At 30.8% G+C, this 22,120-nt stretch overlaps 1 protein-coding gene across 3 annotated transcripts in view; it reads right to left on the bottom strand.

Moving 5' to 3' along the window:
* The window catches only part of LOC142328404 (HEAT repeat-containing protein 5B), a 291,250-nt gene that overhangs the window by 137,459 nt on the left and 131,671 nt on the right, over positions 1-22,120 (bottom strand). For all 3 annotated transcript variants that reach the window (XM_075372109.1, XM_075372107.1, XM_075372108.1), the window contains exons 7-11: positions 18,983-19,146; positions 16,506-16,755; positions 13,439-13,582; positions 8,434-8,557; positions 8,186-8,312 (exon numbers count right to left, since the gene is read on the bottom strand). In XM_075372109.1, the coding sequence (XP_075228224.1) occupies positions 8,186-8,312; positions 8,434-8,557; positions 13,439-13,582; positions 16,506-16,755; positions 18,983-19,146 (809 nt within the window). The remainder of the gene's footprint in view (positions 1-8,185; positions 8,313-8,433; positions 8,558-13,438; positions 13,583-16,505; positions 16,756-18,982; positions 19,147-22,120) is intronic.

Below are 22,120 nucleotides of genomic sequence, written 5' to 3'. Positions count from 1 at the left end.
TACCATTATTCTTTTACCACTGTATGTTTTCGTTTAGTCAGCATAGCAAAGATAAAAATTCAACTAACCAAACAACTATACCTTCAATACTGGACATGAACTGACATGACACAACCGTATGCACTGTACTGTACTTATTTGAGTAACAAGACTGCATTGTAATGAGTGTACACAAACACACAATGTTGTTCATACAATACACAACAAAGGAAGAGCACGGACAGGACGGGAGATGCATCTCCAGTGCTACTGAACTATGTAGTTAGTAGTTGTTTAAAGATAAAATGGAGTTGCTGACATGACTGACATCTTGAAGTTATAATACAAATTTTTTTTACAGTATATTTTCAATCATAAAGTATTTATTTGATCATAAAATATTTATTTGGTTATTGATTAATTTATTCTGAAACTGTGCTTATTTCTTACAATGATTTTTTTAGGCATTTCAGTTATTCCAAGTTCAGTTAAAAAAGGTTCTAGTTAGTTAGTGAGTGAGTGAGTGAGTGAGTGAGTGTGTGTGTATGTATGTATGTATGTATATATATATATATATATATATGTATGTGTGTGTGTGTGTGTGTGAGAGAGAGAGAGAGAGAGAGAGAGAGTGTGTATGTGTGTGTGTGTATATATATGTAAATATATTTTAATATATATTATATATGTATATACATTTATATGTTCAGTGTCACAACCATGACAGTTGAATGCAACCTGTTGTTTCACAAATGACAAGCCATTCTCAATAATAGAAAGAATCACACATGCCAGGCTTACTTGTTAAGTAAAAAGCAAACTGGTTCCCTGATGCCTTCTTCATTTAGTTAGCTGTACAATGTATATCACAACTAAGTCTATTTAAATGAGGCAATACATTTGGCTCCAAATGGATACCTTCATTCTGCTCACCGTAGAAATTTGCCATATAGACCTTGTATATATTTGCTATTCATTAAAATACTTCAGAATAAAGAACTCTGATTGATGCCTCAATAACTCAGGTGCTTTACACATCACAAGATAGACTGGGACAGATAACATAAAGCAACAATTAAAGTTCTCTCTTCTAATTGTTGCTATTAAGATAATAATTACTATTAACTTTACTGCTGAGATCATTATAGTTACTATGTTGAGTACTGCTTACCTTTCTTAGCTTTATTCTTTTATCACTTTTTTTTTGTTTAACTTCTGGGTCCACTATTAGGTATTGCTTCAGATGATGAGATGAATGATTTGTAGCGTGTGTGAAAATGCCACACCTTGTAACCATTCTAAATTTTGTTGGTTACGAACAATATATATTATGTCATAAAGAAAAGTTTCAATATTTTAAAAAGTAGTTAAATATTCATTTGGCTTAGCTGATATTAAAAAAAAAAAAACATAAAATAGGCAAGATAGTATTATATTATTTTAATAGTTAAATAAACGTAATTAGTTTGATAAGAGATTGTATTACATAACTTTGTTTTTTTATGTCTGACATGGTCTGGATAGCCAGACGGTGATGTCATCGTGGGCTGGTGAGAGCATATACATTCTCAGAAAAAAATGTGTACGTGCATAAATACAAACGGGCATCTGGTGGGGGAAGCCAGACTGACATTCTTTGTTTCGGGGCTAGTGTGAATTTAGCAGTCATGGAGTGGAGACGTGTTTGAGTTGGATCACACGGAAGTGGTGATGTGTTCTTTGTTCGATAAGACAGGACAGTGAGACTGGGTGAATAGGTGTATTCGATGCGAGGTCATCATTATTTTTATATGTGCAGGAAAGTATCCTTATGTATATGAAGAGAAAAATTAATGATAAGATAATTTTTTTTTTAAATATGACAGACGAGTAGTGTGGAAATGTGTTTTCTATGATTCCATATATATGATTCAAAATACATGATTCCATATAATTTTGATATGCTTAATATGTTCAATTAATGTTAAAAAAAATTATTTTTCGTATTGTTAATGTTAATTATTTTTTTATTTTTAATAATATACATGTGATAAGACTACATAGCCCTAGTACATTTTTTCGTTGTTCCCCCCTTAATTTGAATTGTTTTGTGATTGAGCTTTTCAAATTTAATTTTTTTTCTTTTTTCTTTGGTAGTAAGCTCGCAGCCTGACTGTGATTCAAACTTGGAACCTCCAGATGAAGGGCCAGAGGCCATGTTTCAGAATCACTCCATTCTCAAAACTTATTGTACTGCTTGACAACTTGAGTAAAATAAGTTTTGACAATGGTGTGGTTCTGAAATGCTTCAACAAGTGATAAAAGAATAAAGCTAAGAAAGGTAAGTGTACTCAACGTAGAAAATAATTTCTATTACTTTGAGAAAATGCATTATATACAGAGCTTGAACTCAATAGTAATTGTATATATTTTATTGTACATTTATTATTAATTGTATTGTATATTTTTTGAAGTATATAATTTTAAAAAATTATGGTATTTTAGAGATAATCCTGCATATCTCAATTATTGAATGGTAAAGGTGGGAGGAGTAGCAGTAAACTTGTGTAGAAAAACCAGAAATACTTTCAAACGAATTACATACTAATCAACAACTGGTTTTTAAAGTTTATACAAAAGTTTAAATATGAATCCATGAATGCACATTGACAAATTTTAGCTAACATTACTTAAGGTTTGAAATGCATGTTATCAGGGTTAAAATAAAAGGATTTATATTTTGTATCTCAATAACGGGTATTTGGGGACTTCTAATATCAAAATCAATTTGTCATCTAAAACAAATAGAATTTGATTCTAATAATCTTTTTTTTGGGGGGGGGGGGAAGAAAAACAGGTAAATGTTATCATGGCCCTCAATAAACTACATAAGCATATATAAAATAAAAAATAAATAAACAATACATTGAGATATTAAAACTAAATAAAGCTACAATGAAAACAATACCACAAGTAAAATCTTGAAACAAAATAACAGAACAAGAAATAGATTAGATAAGAGTGCAAGTAAAAGGTACAGCGCAAACATTTTTGATAAAACTATATAAACAAAAACATCACAATAAAAAAATGAATTAAACAATAAAATTTAGAAGCAAGAAAGGTTACAACAAATTAAAAAGTAACTAGGAATTTATTAAAGGTTACTTCTTAATTGCTTCAAAATGAGCCAATTATCTGGACGCCATAAAAAACTCATCAAGTTATCAAGGATATCTGCTGTCTATTAACATTCCACAAATCAAATCAGATAGCTTGAACTCATGTTGCAAGGTCACATAACAAAACAATCAACAAGGATGTGTTTAACTGGGAGGGGGAAATTCCATTTTCTACAAATCAGGGTGTCAATAGATTCCATCGGGTACAAATTGGCCCTATGAGTGACTGCTATATGTCCAATTCATAAAAGACAAATGACAACTTCCTTTTAGCAATTGATCTGACTAGAGGAACTTCAAGGCAGTAGTACAGTATCCTTGATACAACTGAGCTTATTATCAACAATAACATCTACTCACTGTGCTGAAGATTCTTAATAAAAAGTCTAAAATTCAAAGCTAATTCACAATTTGTAAAAACCAGCTGAGCGCAGGTTTCTTTAGCTACAGTATCTGCATGTTATTGTCGAGTATCTCGACATGGCTAAGAATTAAAAAATAATCACACATGTATTATGGTGGATCAGTAAAGAGGCGAATGAATTTCTAGATGACAGAATGTCTAGAATATGTCTCTTATTGCTTGCTGTGCATTCATTGAGCATGAATAAACAGAATGTGGTAACTTAATGGAATAATAATGTTAAAAGTCTTGCACTCTAGTTATAAGTGGCAATCCAACACACACACACACACACACACACACACACACACACACACACACACACACACACACACACACACACACACACACACACACACACACACACACACACACACACACACACACACACACACACACACACACACACACACACACACACACACACACACACACACACACACACACACACACACACACACACACACACACACTTCTTTTTATTGATAATTCAAATAATTCATCAACATAATGACCACTGTGCTAATTATCTTTTATTTTTGTTTTATTTATTCATTTTTCAATTAATACTTTATATAAATATACACATGAGGTCTATTCAGAAAAAACAGAACATTTTTAATTACACATCAACAGAGATATTTAGTGATGTATGGTTGGCAGCATTGTGTTATGCAAAACCTCCTCTGTAACCGCATGTTCTTGGATTGTTGATATTTTGTTTAGTTTTCGTGTTATTGTTATTTGAGTGCAGCACGTTTAAGTGTAATTTTCAGGAGCAACGATACAATGTAAAATTTTTCATGAAACTGGAGAAAACTTTCACAGAAACTTTTTAACTTTTGATGGAGATGATGCTCTTGGTCGTAAACAATGTTAAAAATGGTTTTCATGATTTAAAAGTGGTTGTCAATCAATTGAAGATGATCCTTGACAAGGAAGGCCTTTGACTTCAACTGATTACATCCATGTTCAGAAAATCAACTATCTAGTGTGTGTAAATTACTAATTGACTGTCAGAGAACTTGCAGAAGAGGTTAGCATCCAATTGGATTATGCCATGACATTTTGGCTGAAAAACTGAACATGCATTGAGTTGCAGCAAAGTTTGTTCCTTGTTTGATGACTGAACAGGAGAAAGAACATCGAGTACACGTTTGTCGGCAACTTCTTGAACAAGCCAATGTCGACGAAACATTCATGCAAAGGATCGTAACGGTAGACGTTTATGGCTATGACACCGAGACAAAATTTCAATCATCACAATGGACTGGCAAAGGATCTCCACGCCCCAAGAAAGTACGTCTCTCAATCCAGTGATGCTCTCTGTTTTTTTCAATTTTAATGGAAATGTACATTTTGAATTCTTGCCTCAAGGTGAAACAGTGAACCATGCATACCATCAAGGTGTTTTACAATGGTTATGTGAAAACATCTGCAAAAAGAGACCAGTTTTGTGGCAAGACAACTCATCGTTCCTTCACCATGGCAATGCACCCGCACACTAAGGATTGTCAATTCATCAGTTTGTGCCAAAAATCAGACAGTCATCTGATTTTTAGCAGACCAGTCATACTTGTCAGACCTGGCTCCTTGCAAATTTTTCTTATTTCCAAAATTAAAATCAGTGATGAAAGGACACTGTTTTGATATTATTGATGACATTAAAGCAAAATAGTCTTGGACCTTAAAGACCATTTCAAATGAAGCTATCCAGGACTGCTTTGTGAAATGGAAACACCCCTGGGAAAAGTGTGTGAATAGGGGAGGGGAGTACTTTGACGGGGATAAGGACCAATAATCTGTAAAATTATTAATAAAGTTTAAAAAATAAAGTTTGGTTATTTTCTGAACAGACCTCATATATAAGTATATACAGCCTACCATCACCAAAAAAGCACAACTGCAGAATTATTATGTTTAAACCTGTTAGTATATTTAACTATATCTGAGTTTAGATCACTAACGATACTAAACAACTCTTGTGTAAAACAAACAGGTTTGTGCATTTTTTATTACATTTACTTAAGGCAACATTTATATTTAAGGGGACCAAATCTCCCAAGGGGATGATGAAAATTGACTGGATAGAAAAAACTGTTGGCAAGTTTAAGTTTGCAATAGATGGCAAAGCCTAATATGCACTAGGGGTGTACATTGAGTATGTTTCACACATCGATGAAAATAAGCATTCAAGAATAGAATAGTGTAATTTGGATGTTCTGGCTGAGCTTTTCAAGCAGTGTAGGATATTAATAACTACTGTCTCCTGTAGCAAAGAGATGGCACACTGCAATCAACCAATAAGCTTATCATAGGCTTTACAAAAAAGACCCCTGTAGCAAGATAAAGGAAAGAAGTATATAAATCAAGCATCTTTAATGCAGTATTTCACACCGAGAGGTATACTGCACAATGATAATCTAAGCAGGAGCAGATTGGACTTCGATAAAAACCTAACATATATCAGGTTATGGCCTCAATAGGTATTGGATAAGACTTTAAGCATATTTAAAAGTTTTCATAGTTCAATTTGTTAAAACTATTTAATTCATGATAATCACTGCGTAAAGAATCAACTCTAAGAACTTTATAGTAGAGCAATATTAGATTGGCTTGCTGTTCATACTTAGTCGAGGCGTATATTGTTCTCTAAGAAAATGAGACATACTTTGTTTTCTCTGGGGAGAAGGTAAAACCTGAAAATGTTAATCAAACTTCTATTTGGAGAAATTGAATTTTGTGTAAAATGTAACATAACCTCTTGCAAAATATATAACATAATCTCAAAATGCAATGGCAATGGCTAAGGAAATAGAGACCGTAAACTGAAAAATCATCAACATATGAATGTAAAACAGGTTTCTGGGCACATTTTACTATATCATTTATCGGCAATACCAATAAACACTCAATACACTACTCTGAACCCCATTTTCTAACATAGATTTATTAGAAAGCGTCATCCCTATATGAACATGAAAACCTTGTTGCTTAGAAACCCTTTAATAAAGGTCAGCATGTTTCTGTCAATTCCACACTCCTTGAGAATATCTGTACTACACCTTTAAATCAAAGAAGATGAGACACAGACATCAAAGAAAATCATTTTTTACAGCCAATTCAAGGCCAACAAGGTGATTGACAGAAGATCAACCTTGCCTGAAGTCATACTGCTCGAGGCAAATGAGTGTTTCTCCAGAAAAAAGTTAACAATTCTTTCAATCGCTTTGTAAAGGTTTTCAATCGCTTCTCAATGAGATGGGTTGAAGGAACGTTATAGACGGGTTGCTGTTACAGATGGAAAAAGTTTCTTTAGAGCTACATTTGGAAGATAAGAAATCTTACTAAATTTAGTATTATCATTACCTGGAGAAGCGTCATAAGAATATCTTAATAATAACTTCATTTCATGAAATTTTATATATTTGTTCTTCATTCATTCCCTTTTGTGAAGGCAGAAATGATAGTTATTGTTCCGTTACAAATTTTAATTACTGCCTTCTCTTCTTTAAAGGAAGGGAGTAATAATCTTGTAAATGAGCTGAAACTTTTAATAGCAGTTTGCACACTTTTCCTCCGCTTTGCAGTTGGTTATCATCATGCCTGAATGTTGCAACATGCACAAATTGCCAATTTGTAACAGCTGTTGTACATGCCCACAACCTTGACGCTTAAACCTCTCCTTGGTTTCGGAATGAAAGGTTGTACCAAAACTGGGATACCCTACTTTATTTTCTGAGGCAGAAGAGATAAGTGTTAGAGCAAGGGAAGAAATGCATTCCTCCATTACTCCATAAATCTGTCTCGTATATACTAACCCTTGTTGGCCAAGCTCAAGGCAACCTCTAAGTCAGCAGCAGAAAATTATACCCTTGCGGGCCATTAGCATCTTATGGCTAACTGCATGTTAACTGCACTGCTGAGGTAGGTAACAAAAAAGAGAATTTTATTTTGGTTATCTGAAAATGTTTCCAGTAAATCGTTCCATCCCTCAATTTGTGCACAGGCACTCTACCTAAGCCATTGAATACTTTATTTATCAGAAAAGATAAATAAATGAGATCCATCCTTCTGGGAATTTTAAATCGCAATAAAACTGATATTCTTCTTATATGATTACTATCATCCTTTATATGATTCATATGATTATTAGCATTACCCTTTTCAGATGAAGTTAAGAAGGATCTTTTTAACATTTCCTTTATTAGTGGTTTTTTTTTAGAGTGGATCACCGCCCGCCCAGAATTTTCAAGAACATACAGTTTCAACAAGGACTGAAGATATAAAAGATCACTCCAACAGCATGCACACTACTGAAACTAAGATTAAATACAATTGGACTTACCCTGGTGATCAAGGGACATTGTTACGACCAACTCACTACATAAAGCCGTTCATTCTTTCCATGATTCTTAAAACAAGTGAACAAATTACATGCAACACGCTGTGCAATGGCCACTAGAGTGATGGTATGAGAGAAAATAGTGTAAGTATTATTGTCTGTAGCAATGGTTATGTTTTGTTACTAGTTTTACAATTGTTACTCATTACACAATACACATGAGATTGGTTCAGATACGCTATATAATTTCTCCTAAAAATCTTAGTAATAAGCATCAGGTTGATAATTTGTATTTACCTTTCCTTTTGTATGCGGTACACCTAGAGGAGACAAACGAACACCACCCAATACTGCAGCAAGAGCTCCACTATAACCAGCAATTGCCTCTGGTGTTGTTCGCATATTTTCTATACCTTCCACACATCTTTTAGAAACACCGAAACAATAAAATATAATGGTTAAAAAGTGATAATAAACATAATAAGAAAGTAAAAATATAAGAATTAAAAGCTTTACAGTATAATAATTATCGGGTTTAAAATCACCTATCAATCAATGGAGTTATCTGACTCGGCACAGCAACACATATACAACGTAAACACCATGCAGCAGCTAATCTTGCGGCTTGACAAGGATGGACAAGTACAGCCATAGTAGCTTCAATCAAATCTTAAACAAATAAAAACAAATTTATTCCTATTAGCAAAGGAAAAATAAATGAAAAATTGCAATTTTATGCAAGTAGATTAGGTTAGATTTGATGAGGAATAGGAGGTTTGTCTTTACTCAGTAGATACTTTGGACACTAGTTAGGGCTTTTACGTGTCACCCCTGGATAGGAGACAAAATCATTCAATGTTGTACAGGTCAACCAACCCAATTCCCATGGTATCCAAGAATGGAGTAAAGGATAAGGAAATAGGAAAGAAGAGGAACGAGATTATCAAGCTTTAGAGTCTGCCTCTGGCCTTGCCCAAGATAAAAGTAAAATATTTAAATTCTATTAAATAAACCTCCTAGTACAGAATACTGAGATGACATATCTTACCTTAATTTTTCATGAAAGAACTTTTGCAGGATCCCGTATCCTCAGCCAAGATTGAAATAATTCCGTCTTGCATAATAAAAATATGAATACTAAAATTATGATAATCGCTTATTAATTACACGAGTGTAGCTATCTGTTCAGTTTTTATAAGAATGTTTCTCAAACACTGTCTGATGGTTTATCAAATTGAAATTTTATTAATATTTATATATGTAATATTTATCTAAGATATTTTATTTTGTCATCTTTATAAATTTCTAATATTTCTAAAATTGTGTTAATATCAGAAATAAAATATTTATTGTTTATTAAATTTTCTGCCGTATTAGATAAACCTAATTCATTATTTTTGTAATTTCTATATCGTTAAAGAAATCTAGTTTTAAAGGATCTGTTTATATTTCCTACATAAATAGCATCACAATCATTACATTAAATGTTATAAATTCCACACAGATTGTTTATTTTTATTTTTTATATATTAAATTATAATATATTCTATTACAATATAATAAAATATTTATATTATATTATTTAAATACTGTAAGTTTTAATAATGTTTTCAATGATATTATTATTATTATATAAATACTTTAGCTAATCAAATAATTTTTTTTCAGCCACTCCACAAAATACAGAATTAAAGAACATTCTTACCTTTACTTTTTTTTTTGCTCGTTATAGCGCTTCCAGGATTAAGCCCATCTTCAGTAATGTTTTCTTTAAAATTTTTCTTCTTTCTTTGCAGTTACACATTAAAATAAAATCTAATACATTAAAATCTATAGAACAAATATTTGTTCAGTCAATAACATTTTTATTTAAAAAATTTAAAACTTTATTAATATTTAAAATTTTTCTTATAACATGTTATTTGTATGTTATGTATATACAATAATGTACTGATTATTTGATTTATTAAAATTCTTATCAACATATTACCAACTTAAATAATATTTATAAGAATGTCCTGATCAGATTCTGTCTGCAGATTCACGAGGATGAATTTACGTTTGTATATATAAAATTTCTAATTTTTATTATTTTTTACGTGTTCAATATTTACTTTTTGAATTAATTCTAAATTATTTTCTAAACTAATTATATTATGCTTGTTAAATAGATGGTCTGCTACATTCGAGAAACCTATTGTTTTATTTTTAAATCATCTGAAATGTTCATTAAAATCTCTTTAGTGGCTGACCACCGTGTGGAATAACAAAAGTAAGTTGTTTACTAACCGACGATGCAATCTGGTAATAATATCTTAGTTCTTCAGGTTTAAAATTTCTAAAGTTTTATTTTACGACTAACAATAGTCATTGAAATGATTTGAGTTTGAGTTAATGTTCACAGGACTGGAATATCCAACTGTCAAGCAGAGAGAGAATCTTTAAATTTGATTTGAAGACTTTTCACTAAAAATATTTTAAGGTGAAATATCAATATTTTTTTACAGTTATGGTGCAGATTTTTTTTGCCTAGATTTTAATGAAATTTGTATTTTTATGGTTTTTCACAGTTACTAATTTTAATTCTTTTCTCTAAAAAATGTTGAATATTTAAACTGAAAATGGTGTGTTGAACTTGTTCAAGGTAAACTGGCTTTAAGTGCATTTCTGATGATTCTTTAAAAAAGGTTAATAAGTTGTTTCTTCACTGGTAGAGCCTAAAAATTTGTCTTCATTTGCTCTAGAACTAGTGTAAAACCAACTGATCTTCTTTCTTTGTCTTCAGGCTTCAAAAAATTTGAGTCGAATTTTGTTACAAATGATTGTGGGCATAGATCCAATAATCATTGGATCTATGTCCAGTCTTTGAATTAGATCCAAAATGCACAAAGTAGACAATCTCAGAATAATAAAACAGATTACAATTTAAATGTTTAAAAGAAAAAGTGATAAACAAATGGCATTTTGTGCAGTCTTAAATTTTTTATGTAGCAACAAACTAAACTTTATTTATTGGGGTTTATTCATCAGGATTATATCAAAATTAATTAAAGCTGACACGGCAATTGCCAAACTATAATAATACTTATAACCTTAACTAATCCAATCTTATTAAAAAAAAAAAAAAAAATGTATAAAAGTTCATAATTTAGTTACAAATTTAACCCCTTTATTATGTTGGCTGGATTGTTACTGTTCTGTATTACTTTTTTTGTAGTTACAACATCAGTATGTTCCATATTTATGCAATCATATTTCAATTTCTAACCCATTGTCATGTACATCCAAATTAAATTTCTCTTTGTTTTGTAGGTAATCTGTGTTTATTATGAATTTTTGTTTATTACAATATGGTGTTTAACTTTTCACATAAAATAGTATTTTAATGTTATCATTTGCATAATTTTTGCAGTAATATATAGTAGATACTAATATAATAACATACACTTGAAAAATAAAATGGAAACATCTTACGTTAAAACAAACATTTTAAAGAAAAGTAAACTGTTAAGGATATAACATAAACATTATACAATACTGTGCAACTAAACGTTATGCTTATTTTGAAAAGTGAATAACTTTGAAAACAATAGTGTATAGCCAGTCAAAACATTCCGTACTTTATTCATTATACAGCTGTACAAATAACAATTTGTAGAAATTAAAGTTACCAGGATGCTAATAATACAAAATGTGCACTAATGCCACAGCAAAATTTATTAACTATAAAAGCATCTTTAGCTTTTTTATTTTTATTATAAAAGATATTATTGCACTACAACTTTGGCACTGCAAAAGAGGTCATGCATTGGATTCAAATAATGTAGTAGTTCTATGAATTCTCATTGATATGAACATTCCATTTTTTGTGTTATGATTTTGAATGTCTATAATTTAATAAACGAGTATTGAAGAAACTGTCATTAATAACGTACATTTTTAAAATTCTGCCCACAGGTTTCATGCTTATTCTTACCATACACCTAAAGGCTACCTTTAGTAGGCTAAAAATTACTCTTTCTAAATTTAGTTTAATAGATTATCTCCAGATCACTATTGAGTTTTATTTGTGCAAGTACAAAGGGTTATCACAAAGGTCCTTCCAGGACTTTCATAACCTATCTCACTAATAAAAATAATGAAAAAGATTCATATAAACGTATTTTCTAAAATGCTTCATTTGTGAGTTACGGCTAGTGAAAAATTTCACTTGAATTTCAGCTACCCTGGGAAAAAGAGGTTGTACTGAGGTAGGAAGTTAATTACGGGGTAGAATTAGTGATTTATTATGGTTTTTGATCTGAAAAATCAAATAAAATAGGTCCCAAAACTGTAACTGCAGTAATTTTTGAGAAATCTGGGGTGAAAACTAAGTTAGTGTGCACTTTCGACTAATTTAAGTCATCATTTCCCTGAGAAATAGATCAGTCATGGAGGTCCACATTCCTGGCCAAGACTGCCTGATCTAATTCCTTTAGATTTTTGCGTCTGGAGATGGATGAAAAATATTGTATAAAAAGCAAAAATACATTCTCATGAGGAATTAATTATCTTCATTATGAATGCAGCTGAGCAACTTAAGGACAACCCTGAAGAACTAAAGGAGCAACAAAAGCAGTACAGAAATGAGCCAAGAAATGTGTTGAAAATGGTGGCTCATTTTGAACATAAACTGGTACGTATAATGCACTTTGGTAGAGAGTACTTTTTCTAAACAAAATTCAAATTTTTCTTACTTGTCTTTGTGTTTTCATTCAACTTATCTTACATGATTTTGTTCAGGATTAAATCCTCTGAAAGTTTTATGTGTTAATTACCCATTTAACAATATTATTGTATGTCAAACATAAAAACACAGGGTTGTTTTTTACTCCAATTTATTGGTTTTCGGATTTCTCAAAAACTACTGCAGATACAGTTCTGGCACCTATTTTATTCAATTTTCAGGTCAAAAATCATAATAAAAACACTAATTTTGCTGCTTAATTAACATCCTAAATTTTTCAGTATGACCTCATTTCACCGGGGTAGCTGAAATCCAAGCGAAATTTTTCACTAACCTTACTTAACTCACAAACAAAGCATTTTAGGGCATATGTTATTTGAACTTTTTCAATTATTTTCATGAGCAGAATAGTTTATGAAAGTCCCAAGAGAACTTTGTGATACACCTATATATACATTTGGATGTATAAGTAATTTTCATTTTTATTTAAAGCAGTACAAAAATTTAAAAAAAGTTCTATTTTCCACGAAAGCTGATTTTCTCATCTTAGCTGATGTAGTTTTCTTTTCCATTTACACCTAATAGAAATAAACAAAAATGCATTATACTGGTTCAATAATTGTTTGATATTTTGGGTGAATAAACTGAATTCTAAATTTACTTTGAAAGTATTATTTTAGAAAATTATTCACTTAATTTTTTTACTGCTTGTTTCTGATATACGGCATAGAAAACAATTTGTCAGCATCACACATTGCTTTTTCATTAGGATGTTATGGTTGATAATGAACATATAATTTAAAAATTAATAGATTTATACTGACTGCAAGACTGATCACTGAGCAGATTATTAGCTGTTGTTCCTAGGCTTAATATCAGACTACCCATCTCTTGAAGAGCACAAACTAAAAGATGCTGACCAAAAAGTGTCTCTTGATTGCAGTCTTTTGCATTTTCTGGATTAAAATCTGAAAATACAAAATATCATTAACAGATAAGGATTCTGTATTGCTACAGAATATATAACAGACTACAATAATTTTAAATATAAAACTAATCAAATATTAATTCAGTGACTGTTACGAATGGATGGATGGATGAATGGACACATACGATAAAATAAATAAATAAAAACATCTAATAAAATTACCCGTGAAACTGAATATTGAAGTAGTGAATACTTTTATTAATAATGTAGTCTTTTACTTCTCAGAAGTGTCATTAAAAACATAAAGACTGCAAACCCTAAATGAAACATTTTAAGGTAAAGATATACATTACAGGTATATAAAAGTAAAGATATATTTTTATATATTTTTTCGTTCAAAAAAATTGTAATGAAATAATGATACTGGTTAAAAGCATCCAGTTTTCATATTTATGTTTATTATATTATTAAGGTTTTCATCACAAGGATGAAAACCTTAATTCTTAAATGATGAAAACCTTTTCTGTTAAAAAGGAAATTCTTAAATCAGCAGAAGCAAACTTAGGCGGAATAAAGAGAACTGGTAGAAAACCTTGGGTTTCAGACGATATATTGCAGCTGATGGATGAACGTAGAAAATATAAGAATGCTAGTGATGAAGAAAGTAAAAGGAACTATCGGCAATTAAGAAATGCTATAAACAGGAAGTGCAAACTGGCGAAAGAAGAGTGCATTAAAGAAAAGTGTTAAGAAGTGGAAAGAGAAATGAACATTGGTAAAATAGACGGAGCATACAGGAAAGTTAAGGAAAATTTTGGGGTACATAAATTAAAATCTAATAATGTGTTAAACAAAGATGGTACACCAATATATAATACGAAAGGTAAAGTCGATAGATAGGTGGAATATATTGAAGAGTTATACGGAGGAAATTAATTAGAAAATGGTGTTATAGAGGAAGAAGTAGATCTTCGTTTATTCTTAACAACCAGTTCAACATTTACACCCAACAGACGATCTGCTTTGCTTGGAATCTGCAACTGGTGCAGAGTTCAACAACTCTACATGTTTTGTTTCCTGATGAGAAAATTTCACTCAAGTGGGATTAACAAATTATGCAATGAGCAAACATGGACAGAAGTAAATCCTCATGAAACGGTGGAAAGCAATATTCAAACTGATATAGAGTCAATGTATAGTGTGGCCTTTTTCACAATCAGCTGTTTGAAGATGCATGCTTGAAGATGTTCTTTAGTGCTGAGACGCAAAGCATATTTCCAGCACAATGGTGCGCCTCCCCACTTCTTCTGTTTCTATTCACTTAAATCACCATTTCCCTGAGAAATGGATCGATTGTGGAGGTCTAAATTTCTGGCCACCAAGATTACCTATATAAAAAAGTTAAGACTTTTGCATCTGGGGATGGATGAAAAATATTGTATACAAAACAAAAACACATTCTCATGAGGAATTAATTGTCGCATTATGGATGCGGCTGAGTAACTTAAGGATAAGCCCTGAAGAACTAAAAACAGCAATAAAAGCAGTACAGAAGCATGCCAAGAAATATGTTAGAAATGGTGGGCTCATTTTTGAACATTTACTATAAACTCATACATATAATGCACTTTGTCTACTGTAATGTTTTTAAATAAAATTTGAATTTTTTCAACTTTTCTTTGTTTCAACCAATTTATCTCAAACTATTTTGTTCAAAATTAAATTCTCTACAAGTTTTATGTGTTTATTACCCACTTAACAAAATTACTGTACATAAACATAAAAAAAGTTTTTTTACCCCAATCTATTGGTTTACACCCCAGATTTCTCAAAAACTACTGCAGATACAGTTCTGGTGCCAAGTTTATTCAATATTTAGATCAAGAACCATAAGAAATCATTAACTTTTACTCCTTAATTAAAATCCTAAAAATGTCAGTACATTTCACCATGGTAGTTGAAATCTGAGCAAAATCTTTCACTAGTCCTAACTTGCAAATGAAGCATTTTATTAGGTTATATGTTTGTATGCACTTTTTCCATAATTCTCACAAGTAGAATAAGTTATAAAAGCCCTATGAGAACTTTGTGATACAGCTTTTATCCACTTCATCCCATCTCTTTTTGCATATGTCCCTTGTCTTTTTAGTTTTTCACCCGACTAAGAAGAGTAAACTAAACACAAAAAAAGACCTTGGATATTGTACCCTCTACAGTGAGCAACTATTATAATTTATAACAATAATTAATAAAAATTAATTTTATAATATTATCAAACAAACTTTTATCTGACTAATGGAATAAAACCGTTTCAGAAAGACATTAAAACTGCATCCGCCTGAAATCCGATAGTTTTTATAGCAACTGAAACATCTCGGGGAGTAGCAGCCTGAAAATACTGAAGCTGTGATGTAGATCAAAATAGCTGGATGGGTGTCATGAAGTCGGGGTTGATGCCAATAAGACATTGACATTAAATATCAAGTAAAGCACACATGATAAAGAAGTCAAAACTAGCAAATCTTGTTTTAAAAACCAGTCCATAATGGTTAGGTAGAGGAAATCCAACCTTATACTAAGTCCTTCCCATGTTCATTTTTTTGTAACAAAGTCTGTTGACGTATGTTATACAACAATCCGACAATGTTACAGATGTTGCTGATAGTACGGCTACGATGTTTCACATTCATCTTCTTCTCGTGTAATGCTAGTAGGCGTTCATTCCAAATGACATCATCATCATCAAGAGATGTTAGGCAATCTTTAACATATTTAAATCAGTGATAAGTTTGTGTCTGCCCTAAATCATTATTACTATATATATGGTTTCATTAAATATCAGTTGTATCATACTTAAAAAAAAAAAATTGTTATTACAAGTTCAATAATAAAACATAGTAATTTTTGTAAAGAAATCAGCTTATATTTTAAAAGATTCAGTTTTATTAAACAAATAAACTCACCGATAGAATTCATCTGCTTAGCTACAATAAGAGCCATTTCTTTAACAGCAGATGCTTGTGCTTTCTCACCGAGCATGTGTCCAAGAACACTACGTAAAATAAAATTGATGCATTTACGAGAGTAAACAGCATCAACATGAGAGGACGCAGCTTTTGGATTAGCCACCAGATCAAGAACATGATTTAATAATGGATTAAGATTTCTTTCTAACCACGAACCACCCAGTAGCTGAACAAAGACTACATAAGCCTGTAAAAATCAGACAAAAATACATTAAATCATAAACACAACATCTTTTTTTTTAATTAGAAAAATACAACATGAAAGTGAAGGAGGAACCCCAAAAATTTAATATAAAAAACAATACTGATTTATTGACATACTGACAAACATTCAATATTTGTGAAAGTTGAAAAAAATACACACACAGATCAAGTAGTGATGAAAAGAAAAAAAAGGACAGCTCTGTTTCACAAAACAAGTGAGACAGAAGGGCATGTCCAATGCTTTTTATTTTTTTCCTTCTTTTTCTTAATAGAAGTATTATGTGAAATGATGGCCATGTTTTCGAATACCACACCAATGTTGGTCTTCGGTGACCAACATTGCTGTTCTAAGCCTGCTGTTATCTGATGTTAATACTGCAGTTTCTTTCTTTCAACTAGGTAGACGTGCATTTAGAATGTGGTTGAAAAAGGTGTTGGATCTGAATTGTCTGTTCATACAGTTTATAATGTTTAAAATGTGACCCTTTTTTATTTCTGCACAGAATTTCAAGGTTGTTGCTGATTTGTAAAATGTGTGTATCAAATGATTCATAAATGCTGACTATGTTGCTGTTAAAGGTGTTTTAAATGTATACAGCACCACTTTTCAACATTAAATCTAATTTGACAGACTCAATTAGCCACAGTGACATCTGTTCACTGGAAAAGTTCAGTTTTTTATTTTAGGGCTATGGTATTTATTTAGTCATATGTTCTATTTGTAGTGATTTGAACTTTGTCTTTTTCTGAAGGCTAAATTGTATGCAGATTTGTAAAATTTCTAAGCTGCTTTCTCTAAGTCTTTATTTAAATATCTTAATATAATGTACTTCTTGTTACATTTTTCTTTGTGTTTTCTACTTTTTGTTGCTGTTTACACCAATGCGTAAAGTAGCTTTAATTCAACTTATAAGAAAGTGCGTTCTATTCAACATATATAAATATATGCTCAGCTGATTTTTATCTGTGCCTTCTGTATTGTGATTTATTTTCTGATTATTTTTTAAGATTTAGTACTTTCATGTAACCTTAAATTATTTCATGTGTTTACATCTTAAATAAAAATAAGAACTTTTAATTGTTAAAAAAAAAACAAACATTTGATTTCATTTTTACAAGTTAAGCATTCATTGTGTAAACATTGTTTTGTGGGAATTAACAGTGAGTGATGTGAACATTTCGTTTTGTTTCGAACATCTGAATGGATTTATATGTATGTTTTTAAATTAAAAGCGAATATTTTTTGTTACGTTTAATACTTATGAATCTTTGTTGTATGGTAAAAAATCTTTTAAATATTATGTTTGTGATTTTTCTTCTTTATAATTTAGTATGCTTCATTAAAATCAAAGGAATTTATGTAGACATATATAAAATTCACGATTGTGAGATTACATTTTGCCTAAGTGAATAGCAAGATATTAATGTTTTTCATTGCACTGTAATCGTCTGTTAAATAATAAGGTAACTTAATGATATACTTTGTGTATGTAAAAGAAATATTAAAGGTAACAAATTTACCTGTTGTTATAGATAAATATCGTACATGGAGATTTTGTGCAGTTTTAACAAAGCATCAGAATGTGATAATGTATTTATGCAGTTATTATGAATATGGTTATATAATTATGATTTTATTCTGTTAAAAAATAAAGTCCAATTTTTTTTTGCAAAAACGAGCTGTGTCATTTTATTTTGCAATATTTCTCAACAGTTGTTTTATATAGAATTGTGTCAACAATGTGTAGTTATATCTGTTTTTAGATAGAGAAAATATGTCAAAATTATACACCAATAGCAACAAGTTTAAATTCGTTATGAATGAAGATATATACACAATATAACTGAATAAAAGTAAAATTTGAACAAAGTGACTTAGGGAAATTAAGAATTTAATTTAACTTACTTGTATTAAACAAATTATATTTATAATATGTTAAAATTAAGTACTTAAACAGGAGTTTCATTATCTACCAAATTGTAGTAACAGCAGAATTATTAGATTTATTTCAATAACTGAGACAATAAACACTTATTATCTCTGCAGTTTCTGATCATTTATTCTTTCTGAAGAAGCCAACATCTTTTTTAAAGCGCTTAATGGGATAAAAAATAAGCAGTAATTGAAAAACAATTAATTTTAAAAATATATTAATATATTACACATATTAACAAGCAGAGATTCTAATAAGATGAATTAGATGACTTACATGAGTTACACCGACCCGTACTTCTCGATTAAGACTTGAACTTCCTTTAATTATTTCTCCAGTGCCCTTTAAAAATCCAGTACCTCCTCTAAGGAAACCACTCATAAGCACACCCAATGCTTCATCAAGTGAAAGAGCTTTTATTCCTTTATTTTGTGCAACACCTAAAATACGTTCAATAAACTTCATTAGAAACAGTTTTAAAACACTCAGTAATATAATAAAACATCTGATATCTGGCACATCTGGAGAAAGCTAGGGCCAACACACTAAATACGTTCATCTTTAAAATTTCATACTTCATACTTCAGTACGCATGAATAAAATGAGAAAAATATGCAACATTTCATCGCATTTTTCGATTAACAAATAACATTATTTAATAGAAGCGTGGATTATTTGCTCAAGAAATAACTTTTTACAAGCTGTTCATCTAGTTTCTGACTTGTCAGATTTTTGTTATAATCTATCGCAATGATGTTACTACCATGGACTATTGTAAAATAATTCAGCAGCATAATAAATCTGATTAGGCGTTAATTTATTCCGATCAGCTAATTTTTTAACCGTATCACGATATGTCCCCTTACATTTTGAATGTGTCTACATTTGAGTCATCCTTATCAAAAATAACTTGAGAAAATAAAATTTTATTGGATTCAAAGAAGGAACAAGCAATACTGTTAACAAGTACTTTGATTTCTGAACGATTCACCTCTCTGTTTTATAAATAAGGTAACAAAAAATACAAATAATTAAATACAAACAGCAAATCATATACATTTATTTATTACATTTTATCGAGATCATTTCAAAGAAGTCATAAATAAGTTACAGTTGATAGTCAGTTAAACAGCATTTTAGTTAATATGATGCTATATAATGAAGCTTATAATTGGTTTAAAAACCAACATTACCTACTTATATACTGGGTGAACAAAAAAGAATATAACATCTCTTGGATTAGGAGTGCAGTGTTGATTAAGGCTAGAATCAAAGAACAAAAAAGATAGTTTTAGTTGCGTGCATAGCCATAGATTCAATCCCTACTTTTTCGCTTAACAGCAGCAGTAGCAAAGAAGGTGAATCCTTAACAGAAAGCCTATTGTGTTTTGTAGTTTGCTAAATGTGAATCTGTAGTTACAGTTCAACGTGCGTTCAGTAAAAAGTTTATGATCCTCCAATTGACAATAACATTCATCGATGGCATATTCAGTTTGTTAAAAGGCCAGTTGAGAACTAGTAATACCGACAAAGACAGTGTGGAATGTGTTAAGGAATCGTTTACACATGCATCCATACCATTTACGGCTGTTACAGGCTTTAAAACCTACTGACTGCTGTGCAAGCTGTCTTCACAACCAAATGTTACAGCATGAAATGACTTTCTTGATCATAGTATGTTTAGTCAATATTTCATCATGATGACAAAGTTAACGTACATTACAATGGCTGTATCCTAGATATAGACATTATGGGATACAGACATTGTAAGAATTCATAGGGATTCCTAGAAAATCCCTTGAATTCTTACAATGTGAAAGGCACTCTCCAAAATTAAACGTCTTCTGTGCAATATCCCAAAGGAAGTTTATGGCCTGTTCTTTTTTGCTGAAGCAAGCATAACAGGAGTGCTTCTTTGGATGCACTGCATACATGATGGGGCTTTTCTCAACTTTAAAATGAACCAGATCATTTTATTTGGCAACAAGATGGTACGTCTCCTCACTGGCATAACTCTGAATGAGATTGTTTGAATGACATTTTCTCTGACCGCTCGATCGCTTGGCAAGGACCTGATAACACAGCTTGTCTGCAGCGGTCTCCAAGGTCACCTGATATAACCCTATGTAATTTTTACTTCCTTGTATGAAGTAAAGGAAGTATTGTAATTGTGAAAATTTTCACTTTTGTGAATGGAAATATCCATTTTGACCACCCCTGAATTCATTTTGACTGGTTTTGGCATGATGTCTGTACATAAGTATGTATCTCGCATAACTCAAAAACTATTAGCCGTAGAATGTTGAAATTTTGGATGTAAGACTGTTGTAACATCTACTTGTGCACCTATCTTTTTGATTCCAATTGACTAAACCAAAAGTGTACAAACAAGTCCAAAATCCTCAAAAATTTGGATTTTGGACTTTTTCTTAACTGCAGTAATAAGGCCTCATCGGGAGCTTTTCAACGAGATATAAGTGGTATTTATTTTCATTGCTTCCAGAGTTATAGCCAAATGAAATTTTAATTAATGAAATATTTGGATCTTAGAAGGGGAAGGCTTATCGGTTCGAATCAGATTTCATCTCCTTTTTTTTAACTTTTTTTTTTTTTTTTAAATTAAATATATTGATTTATTAATAATTATTGACCTCTGATTGTAAAAAAAGTTTTATGATAAATAATAATTCCATAATAAGTAAAAAAAATATGAAAAAATATCAGAATTTATTAATGAAATAACATTTTATGTACTTTTCATTTTAAAAATATGTGTAAATATAATTTAATAGGCGTATAAGGAAGTCATGTGGTGCTCATATTAGATTTTTTCTTTTTGGGTTTTATAAAGAGTCTTGTGTACGTGCCTCTACTACCTTATGATCTACCTGATTTGAAGCATAGGTCTGAAGTAGCTGACATTTACATTACTCCAAACATGGTGGTTAAAGTATGGGACGACTCTCCTATTGGTTGGATATGTGCCATGTAACAATATGTGCTGATATTGAACTCTTGTAAGGAAAAAAACTGTAAGAATTAATATCATTTTATTTGCAATTTATAACTGTAAGACAAAGTTAAGAGATATTAAATAGCTTTAAAACCCCGATATTCTTTTTTGTACGCTCTGTAGAATAGAGGCAAAAATGAAAATCAGTTCACATACATGTAAAACAAACTTGGTGTTTGTGACTAAAATTTATTTCGAGGGAAAATTAAACTCAAAACTTTAAAGTAAACAAACACACACAACAGTAACAAATCTGAATGACTGATTTATTTATATTTAGCCATAATAAACAACTTAACTGTTATGAAAAAACACCTCAAAAAAATACAGGTAAGGTGTAGAAAATTATTTCTTGTAAAGTTGGCAACAAGAAGAGCTGATTTAAATTTTTAACAATCTGT

This window comes from Lycorma delicatula, chromosome 7, assembly GCF_047948215.1.
Source record: "Lycorma delicatula isolate Av1 chromosome 7, ASM4794821v1, whole genome shotgun sequence".
Classification (NCBI taxonomy): domain Eukaryota; kingdom Metazoa; phylum Arthropoda; class Insecta; order Hemiptera; family Fulgoridae; genus Lycorma; species Lycorma delicatula.
The sequence above is the reverse complement of the archived record's forward strand: the minus strand, read 5'-3'. Positions and strand labels throughout refer to the sequence as shown.